This window comes from Miscanthus floridulus, chromosome 17, assembly GCF_019320115.1.
Source record: "Miscanthus floridulus cultivar M001 chromosome 17, ASM1932011v1, whole genome shotgun sequence".
NCBI classification, from domain to species: Eukaryota; Viridiplantae; Streptophyta; class Magnoliopsida; order Poales; family Poaceae; genus Miscanthus; species Miscanthus floridulus.
Window position 1 is genome coordinate 96984890 of NC_089596.1, and position 9724 is coordinate 96994613.

Below are 9724 nucleotides of genomic sequence, written 5' to 3' on the forward strand. Positions count from 1 at the left end.
AAGCATCGTCCGGCCGTAAAATCCTTTGTTTCTATGATCGACGTAAAGTCCACTTTAGTTTCACCATTTCACACTATCCTACTAATTTCCTGGACAATAACAGAGATTTACCCTGAGCACGCTAGAAATTTACTTAAAGCGACTAGGAGCCTAGGAGGGCGGTGGCCAAAAGAAGCAAAGAAGTCGATAAGATGCAAATAAAAACAACCAATTTACTGTCTGCAACATGCGGTCCACCAAACCGAAACAGCACCTTGCCTGAGTTGCCTGTTAATATTCAGAGCAGCAAGGTGCATCATACTACATTCGATCTTTTTTTTGTTTTTTGAACTAGACGCTCCACATCATACTAGAGCAGCAAGGTGAGGAAGTCCGGTATCTGTCAAGCATGCGATGGACCTGAGCTCCTTATCCAAGAGCGCCCTACTTCTGCCTCTTGTAGATCTTGTGCAAGAAGGACTTCAGCACGTTCTGAACCGCGATGCTTGGCTGGGCTTCAATGTCTGCAATCAGCTTCTTGTAGCTCTCATTCTCGTACTCCTGAAATACCGCCTGGAACAAAATGATAAACAAAATGTCAGACTTTAGTAAGGTTTGAGAATGTGCTTCAGTTTGTCATCCTATTTTCAGACAAAGAAGTAAGAAAAAGTGTGGCTGATTGCTACTTCGTCCAGTGAAACTTAAGTGTCACATTGCAAAGTGCTTCAGTATGTCATCCTATTTTCAGACAAAGAAGTAAGAAAAAGTGTGGCTGATTGCTACTTCGTCCAGTGAAACTCAAGTGTCACATTGCACACGTGTATAGTCTCCAAAGAATCAATATGATTTCAGTAACATATGGGGCATATATGGGGTGTTCAGTTTGGTTTGATAATAAGGTGGGCCCATCACCTTGCCATTCCTCAACTTTTTGTTTGGTTTGTTGAATGGGATGAGTTGACGCATCACCACCTCATTTCTCACAAACTAATAATTAGTATAAGCATGAGAGATGGACTCATGTTGAACCACCTCATCTAAGATGGGATGGTTCCTCAAACCAGAGACCCCCATACTATATACAAAATGGGCGTCACATTGATCTTTAATCAGTATTAACTGCATTATGTTTATGGTGGGCTTACATAAGCAAGTGATTACAATCTACAGATAAATAGAAAGCTTCATCAAAGGTAGAGACAGACCTCAAGGTTAAGTTCTTTGTAGAGGTTCTTCACTTTTGCCACACAAGCTGGATCTTTCTTGCCATAATTTTCCTGCAGAGCCATCAATTGTATAAACCTTTAGACAACAAACTTCTAATCATTTGAAAGAGGTCTGGACATGACTTACAAATAGAATGCGCTTTTGGCTCTCATCAGCACGCTCAAGGGCTTGCACAACTAGCCATGAGCACTTGTAATCTTCAATGTCAGTTCCAATCTATATTAAAAATTAAAATCGATTAAATCACAATAGCTAAGAGAAAAAAAAGAATGAAAAGGATGCTAGTTCAAGTTACTGAAATAGATAAATGCACCAACCTTGCCAATAAATTCAGGATCACCATAACAATCCAGATAGTCATCCTGATAGAGAACAATCATATCAATACTAAGTAGACTAATGCTTGTGACAGAAAACAGTTCACATAGACGCACACAGTAAAATAGGTGTTACCTGGACTTGAAAGTATGTTCCCATTTCAACAAGGATGTTCTCTACATCACCATACTTGTCCAAATTCTCGCCAGAGAGCAGCAGGGCACATGCAACCTTTGATAATATTCATGTGGTATTGATAATCTAGATGGGGGTCGCATGAAAATAGTATATGCAAAAGTAAAAAAAAAAGTTAATTACCGGCAGATAAAATGAATAGTAGGCTGTCTTGTATTGAACAATACGACCATGACTGCAGAACGAGTTGCAGGAGATCATCAGTAAATAAAAGGCACATCCTGAATCAGAATTACCATAGATATGCTATTATGTAAAGAACATTTCTCTAAAGCTAAACATGACAATGTGAGAGGAACACTTTAGTTCACATGGTAAAACATAGGAGTACAAAAGAATGTTTTGCCAGTCATTATTACATAATAACTTACACTGTTATGTTGTACTTTGTCAGATCTTTTTCTCCCTCATGGGTTGTGATAAGGTCCAGCAGCTGACCTGAAGCTGTCTTGAACTCAACCTAGGAAAACAAAACAACATAATCAGGACCTGTAATAATCTGAAACCTTGATCTGAACATTGATGTGCATCAGAACATATAGTTACCTCATTGAACAAGTCAAGGAGATCAGCATAGTAAGGCTTGCCCTTAAAGTGGCAGCGAAGGATCCGTGAGATATGGTTGCGAAGGATAATCCCGTCATTCACAGCAATGAAGCCAACCTATCGCAAACAAAATATGCCCTTAGCTATTACTTAACAAAGAGAATTAGAAATTTCTCTGCACTGAAGTTACTACACAAAGGAAAAATAGACAAATGCTTTGGTATTCAGTTACGGCTAACCTGAGGCACCCTGAACCAGCAAGGCTGGCCACGACGAGTGTGGGAGTCATCCATGATATCATCAAGCACAAGAAAGAAAGCTTGAAGCTGAAATACAACAGCAAACTTAGATGAGCTACTCAATTGCTTGACTGACATTCTTCCTGACAACATTGGGGGACAAAAACAAAACATTACCCATTCAATGCACCAGCCAAGGGTGCAAGCAAGGAACAGTTCCTCCTCGTCCAGAGTATCAGCACCCTTCAACAGCTTGTAGCTGTCAACCACAGAGAGCCCACGGTTACACTTGCCTGTCATTGGACAACAGTTATGGATCAGAAGTGTTACTAGTTTTTCGTATAATGTAAAAAGTAAGTAATTCAGAATCATCTCCTCACCTCCGAGTACATTGTAGTCAACCATCTGTTTGAAGAGGAAGATAGAGAAATGTCACATTAGCATCGCAAATCAAAAGCACTAGCTAACAGAACAAACAGTATAAGTGGCCTGCTAAAACACCCAAGATCCATATATACCATTAATAATTGCTACGGTGGTTTGGATTTAACTGCAGAGCCTAATAATCACAAGCTCTGCTCTGTTTTGGCAGCAATTCAATGTCCAAAAGCAGAGCCCGTCAACCCAACCCAACCCAACTGAACGGGAAGTTCCAGTACGTGTTGATCCGTTCCATCCAGCCCACGTAAAAACATACTCCTACTAAACAGCAGTAACAAGCTGTTTCAGAGGACTAATCCTCGCTCATTTATTTACCCGTGATCCAGTGCTTTCTTCATTTATTCACCCATAATATGTCCATGTGCACGCGGTAAACAAAATTAATTTCGCTTCAATAAGAACCCGGTGCCGCACGAACTACAGAGAGCCCGCCGATCCGGGGTGGAACCTAAACGGAACACGAGGAGAACTCGCTGGGCCACGGCGACGGCGCACGGAGCCCCCACACGCCACAAGGATCAAACCAGGAAACAGCGACATAAAAGGAAGGACGACAGCGAGAGCGAAAGAGGGGGAGGGAGGTAGAGGGAGAGGGGTCGTTACGCTGTCGATCCACTGGTGCGACTCCTCAGTGAACTCGAAGGCGGGGTCGGTGAGCAGCTCCTCCTTGAGCGTCTTGTAGATCTGCGCGAAGGCCGCCCTGGTGTCCCCGCCGGCAGCGGCCGCGCCATTCCCGTCCGCCGCCATTGCCTCCTCTCGCCTCCTGGCGACGCAGACGGGTCCGAGGGCCGAGAGCGATCGAGGGAGCCGAGTGTGACTGGCGCCGCACTCGCGCTGCGCAGTGCCGGGGAAGGAGGGAGTCAATAGGGGTGGGGGAACCAAGGCAACGTGGGACGCGGCCTTTTTTAGGGGCGGGATGGATTGGCGACGGCAACGGGCAAAGCTGGAGAGCGGGTGGCACTCGGCGGCGGCACGAGCACGGCGCGACGTGACGCGACACAGCTGCCCGGTTCAGAGTTGGGTTTGGACTTTGGACCTTCCCGTCCCGTCAGCTTACGCCCCGTTCGCTGGTCTAAATTTTAACCGAAATTGACTGAAAAACGCACACTATTCTAGCTAAATTGTTGTGAGAGAAAAATATTATTTTGATTGAAAAAATAAGCTGAACAAGTCGAATATGAGATAAGCTGACGGTCAGGGCCATCCCACAAATTTCATGGGCCCTTGGGCCAGTAAGACACTAATTACCCGGCAATGTAATATTTGAATAGGACGATTAAAATATATAACTTGTAGCATATATTTAATTCTTTTTGAAGGTAACAGTACATCAAAGAAGATAAAAAAATAGCAAAATAACTATGATGGTTATCTCAAATAAAACTACGGTGCTTCAGTGCTTTTAAAAAAAACGTCTTCGGGTATTTATTGATGCAAAATCTTCAAGAACACTTTCAAGATTAATTGTATCTAAAATATCCTTCTCAATGTTGCACGTAGCCAAGTATAGGCTGATAGTATCTACTATACAGTATATACGTGGGCCCCCAGCCTCATGGGCTCATGGACATCGCACAGGCTACCCCCACCCCATAGGACGGGCCTGCTGACGGCACGGGAGGGAAACGGGACAGAGCACAAAACAGAGCCGTCGTGTGGATCCAGATCTGGTGCTGCGACCTGGGACCCCAGTTCAGGTTATCCGTTTGTTTATAGTTACCGGCACGTTTGCTGCAGAGTGGGTTGGTGGGCTGATCCGCTGATCTAGCGCCGGTTCTGAAATCTGAATGGCAATAAGCTGGAGCGCTGGATCGTCACGTGATTAGATATCAAGGATCGGATCGATGCGATCATATGCCGTTGTGATGGAGCTTTACTTTTTTGGATTTGATTTGATATTACATTTTTTTTGAACTTTATTACACATACATTTTCATCATCCTATGTGGACTGCGGTGGCATCGTTGGTACAAAAGAGGTACTGTTATTTTCAATAACACCATTGGCTTTCGTCTTCTGTGGGTTTAGCACCCTTGTTTACATGTATTGGCTTTCGTCTTCTGGAGTAGATAGGTTGATGCGTGAGAAAAACGTATGGAACTGTATTTGTTTTATTACTCAGTGCAATAAAAAAATATTGGTAGCACTGACATGAGTTTGCGTATCGTGTAGCGGTGGCTCAACACACACATAAAAAGTCGTAAGCAAGAGAGTTGGCCATGTTTAGATTGCAAAAAAATTCAACCCGATGAATAGTAGCATTTTCGTCTTATTTGGTAAATATTATCCAATCGTGGACCAACTAAGCTCAAAAGATGCATCTCGTGATTTCCAACTAAACTGTGCGATTAGTTATTTTTTTTTACCTACATTTAATGCTCTATGCAAGCGGCTAAAAATTGATGTGATGGAGAGAGTGTGAAAAAACTTGAAATTTGGAGGTGATCTAAACAAGGCCTTGGCTGGAATTGTATTTTATTATTCTCGGTGAGTCCAACTTCAATGATATAAAAACAAGATGAAAGTTGAAGCGGTTTTTGGTTGTATTGATAACCGATAACTTCGCTTGTTTTGCAAGCTACCAAAAAACAGTGGCTCAAGACGTACACAGAAAGTTGTGAGCAAGAGAGTTGGTTGGAATTGTATTTATTATTCTCGGTGAGTCCAACTCCATTGATACGAAAGCAAGCCAAAAGTTGAAGCGTTTTTCTGTATTGATAACCAATGACTTGGCTTGCTCTACAACCTACCAAAAAATGGTGGCTCAACACGCACACAGAAAGCTGTATTGATAACCAGAGTAGCTTTACAACCTATAGAAAAACGGTGACTTAATCCACAAAACAAGCTCTCAATTCTAGCTACACTAAAGAGTTTGTTATAGCTAGTTTGCGGAAATATAAATGAGTAAGTGAGGTGATTATACAGCCGCGTAGAGGAGTGAACCAATCACAAGATGAATACTTCATCAATCACCAGGAGAATACCAAAGGGCAAGAGACAACCAAATTTCTCCTTATGTTCACGTGCTTGCCAACACGCTATGTCCCTGTTGTGTCGACCAACACTTGGTGGTTCGGCAGCTAAGAGATGTTGCACGAACCTCGTCCACACAAATGGACACCGCAAGAACCTACCCACAAGTGAGGTAACTCAATGACACAAGCAATCCACTAAAGTTACCTTTCGACACTCCGTCAGGGAAAGTACAAATCCCCTCACAATCGCTGGAGATGGCCACGAACAATCACCAACTCGTGCCAATCCTCCTCCGCTGCTCCAAGCCGTCTAGGTGGTGGCAACCACCAAGAGAAACAAGTGAATCCCGCAGCGAAACACAAATGCCAAGTGCCTCTAGATGCAATCACTCAAGCAATGTACTTAGATTCTCTCCTAATCTCACAATAATGATGGATCAATGGTGGAGATGATTGGGAGGGCTTTTGCTAAGCTCACAAGGTTGCTATGTGAAAGCTCTAGTTTGGTTTTGGTTAATTGATGAAACCCTAAGTGCTAACCTAGTTTATCAAAGTGATTATGAGATAGGTAGCACTACTCCAAATGATGAAGCAATGGCAAAGATCATGACGATGGTGATGGCATGGTGATGATCAAATGCTTGAACTTGAGAAGAAGAAAGAGAAAAACAAAAGGCTCAAGGCAAATGTATAAATAGTAGAAGCCATTTTGTTTCGGTGATCAAGACACTTAGCGAGTGTGATCACATTTAGGTTAGATAGCCGTACTATTAAGAGGGGTGAAACTCGTATTGAAATGCGGTTATCAAAGTGCCACTAGATGCTCTAACTTATTGTATATGCATTTAGGATCTAGTGAAGTGCTAACACCCTTGAAAATGCTTGTAAAAATATGCTAACACATGTGCACAAGGTGATACACTTGGTGGTTGGCACATTTGAGCAAGGGTTAGAAACTTCACCGGCGGAATGTCCACTCATAGAGTGCGGACAGTCCGACGGTGCCACCGACGCCCTATACAGAAAAAACAGGGGTTCACAGAGTGATCGGACGCTGGTGGTGCAGTGACTCTATGAACCCCTGTCTTTTCTGTATAGGGCGTCGGTGGCACCTTCGAACTGTCCACACTCTACGGGCGGACACTCCGTCGGTGAAGTTCCTAACCCTTGCTCCAATGTGCCAACCACCAAGTGTATCACCTTGTGCACATGTGTTAGCGTATTTTCACAAACATTTTCAAGGGTGTTAGCACTCCACTAGATCCTAAATGCATATGCAATGAGTTAGAGCATCTAGTGACACTTTGATAACCGCATTTCGATACGAGTTTTACCCCTCTTAATAGTACGGCTATCGATCCTAAATGTGATCACACTCGCTAAGTGTCTCGATCACTTAAAACAAAATGGCTTCTACTATTTATACATTTGCCTTGAGCCTTTTGTTTTTCTCTTTCTTCTTTTTCAAGTTCAAGCATTTGATCATCACCATGCCATCACCATCATCATGATCTTTACCATTGCTTCATTACTTAAAGTAGTGCTACCTATCTCATAATCACTTTGATAAACTAGGTCAGCACTTAGGGGTTCATCAATTAACCAAAACCAAACTAGAGCTTTCACCAGGTCACCGTCCAAACTTGGACTCCAAGCCTCTGCTCCTGAGTCTCGGACTCAGTGTGGTGCAAGGACCTCCACCCAAAAACCACCCTGAAAGTCAGTTCGTAAAGAGCCGAAACCCATGACAAGAGAGTAATAAGTCTTCCCTGCACCCATACCCAAGTATGCGCTCGGGATAATAAGTCTGTGACCTGCCTAGAACCCAATGCAATGGTCGGTCCTTAACCGACACAGACAGGGAAAACAGTGTAACCAAGCTATGCCCCGTTAGCCGCATGGCACAACCTCTTACACCCACCAATACCCAAACAATATCCCTGCCCGGTCTCCATTTAACATTCTCATATATATTCCAAGTGATAATAATATAGTAACAACAATAATATATTTCCTATCTCTCACGAGTGACAGGCAATTACTTGACTTCTATCGGAGTCCTATAGCATAGCAATTTATACGGTCCTATCATACTGGTAAAACTCATAGGATAAAGATATATATATATATATATGCAAGTGAGTTTCATTCAACTCCTTAAAACTTAATGCACAAATATAATTTAAAGTGCAGAAAAGTAGGGGTTGTGCACCGGGGCTTGCCTAGGTAAAATATATACTAAAAAATTAGTATATGCATCTTCAGATCATCCACCATCAACTGAATAGAAAGCCCATTGCATCTTCTCTTGGAGAGAATACCATTACACCATCTTTAGATTCCTAATCATCCTTCAATTGATCCGTTGATCCATCATCATACCTATATAATATGCATTGATGCAAATGATGCAACGAATAATTAACAAGGCAACAACTCTTAAAACAGAGTACATACTATGAACTAACAAGCTAGCTATAATGACTAACGTACTAGTCTTATGCATCAACATCGTCAAGAAAGGTGTCATTCTCCAACAAGTGTTTTAGTTATACAAACCCAAGTTGTCTCTTTATTCAATTCTATCGATTTAATCTTTATTCGAAATAGGGCATTATTATCTATCTAGCAAACTAATTATTCTGGAGCTACAGAAATTACAGTGAGCAGCTAATGATATTAGTAATTTACTGTAAAATTTTTAGAGTCAACACTATCACCGACTTTTCACAAAAATTCCTGCAAGTTCTCATTTTAACAATACTAAACATTTTAAAATAATTAGAGCAACCCTAGAAACATTTTAAAACTAGATGAACCAAATACGCTAATAAATAGATTATGATTTTAGGAGCCTAACAAAATTGATTTCATAATTTTTGGACAACTGCATAAATTTATATTGATTTTACAAGTTTATTTCTGAAACTAAATTAACAATTGCTTAGAAAACTAAAGGGGCCAGTGGCCACCTATTCGGCCTAGCGGCCCAAGGCGGAAGTCCGCGCACACGCGGCCCAGGCGCAGTGGCTGTCTGGCAGCACGGCTCGGCCCATAGGCGCGCGCGACCTACTGGCCAGGCGCAGCCCGGCGGCACAAGGCTGGCCCAGACAGGGCATGCGGCGCGCGTGGCCCAACGCGGCGCAAACGACCCAGGCAGGGCGTGGAGCAGGCCACGGATGTGGAGGCGCAGGACGAGCGGCCCAACAGGCCGGCCCACACGGCATGGCCTAGGCACGGCACACATTTTTACAGAAAGGACCCCACGCTTTTCTCTATTCAACCCGAGATCCAGAGCACTATTTATATGAGGAACGTAATTTACACCTAGAATCCTATATTAGTTCCTATTCACACTTTCTCACCTGCTCTCTCTCCCCAAAAGCAGAGCACAGAGCGGAGGCACAGGCCAGCGGTCAATCCTGGCTGGGGAAAGCACGACGGCGGTGGGAAGCCCATCGGTGAGGTGCATGGAAGTCCGCACGACCTCGGGCTGGCCACGGCAAGACCTGAGCCGGGCCCCGGTAGCTTGCCCACGCGAGCCGTGGTGGCGGGCACACCGGCGACGGCGGCGTCGGCCAAGCGGGCGGCGGCAACGGTGCAGAGGGGCGTAGGTGCTACATGCAGAGGAGCGGGAGCAGGGGAGGTCGCCATGGGAGGAGCAGTCGGGAGCGGCATCGGTAGCATGGAGCTGCGGCCGTCGAGGAGGAGGATGCGGCGCGTGGCAACGCGGGCTCGGGCGCACGGGAGGTAGTGCGCCGGCCGAAGGGGCGGCTCGCCGGTGGGCTTGGAGACGGCAGG

General features: G+C 44.1%; 1 protein-coding gene across 1 annotated transcript; it reads right to left on the minus strand.

Moving 5' to 3' along the window:
• Positions 1–174: 174 nt before the first annotated feature.
• LOC136516769 (farnesyl pyrophosphate synthase-like) lies at positions 175–3890 on the minus strand. Its single transcript, XM_066510252.1, has 12 exons — positions 3549–3890; positions 2885–2909; positions 2682–2797; positions 2505–2591; positions 2266–2382; positions 2091–2179; positions 1843–1894; positions 1660–1755; positions 1524–1568; positions 1333–1422; positions 1185–1256; positions 175–552 (listed from the first exon to the last, which is right to left on the minus strand). Exons 1-12 carry the CDS (start codon positions 3690–3692, stop codon positions 424–426), a joined length of 1062 nt encoding a protein of 353 aa, XP_066366349.1. The 5' UTR covers positions 3693–3890; the 3' UTR covers positions 175–423.
• Positions 3891–9724: the final 5834 nt, after the last annotated feature.

Coding starts and splice junctions, on each gene's coding strand:
- LOC136516769 (XM_066510252.1), bottom strand. CDS start 3,692: ATGGCGGCGGACGGGAATGGCGCGGCCGCTGCCGGCGGGGACACCAGG. Junction 2,592..2,681: donor TTGGCTGGTGCATTGAATGG/GTAATGTTTTGT, acceptor GTTGTATTTCAG/CTTCAAGCTTTCTTTCTTGT. Junction 1,423..1,523: donor ATCCTGAATTTATTGGCAAG/GTTGGTGCATTT, acceptor TTTTTAATATAG/ATTGGAACTGACATTGAAGA.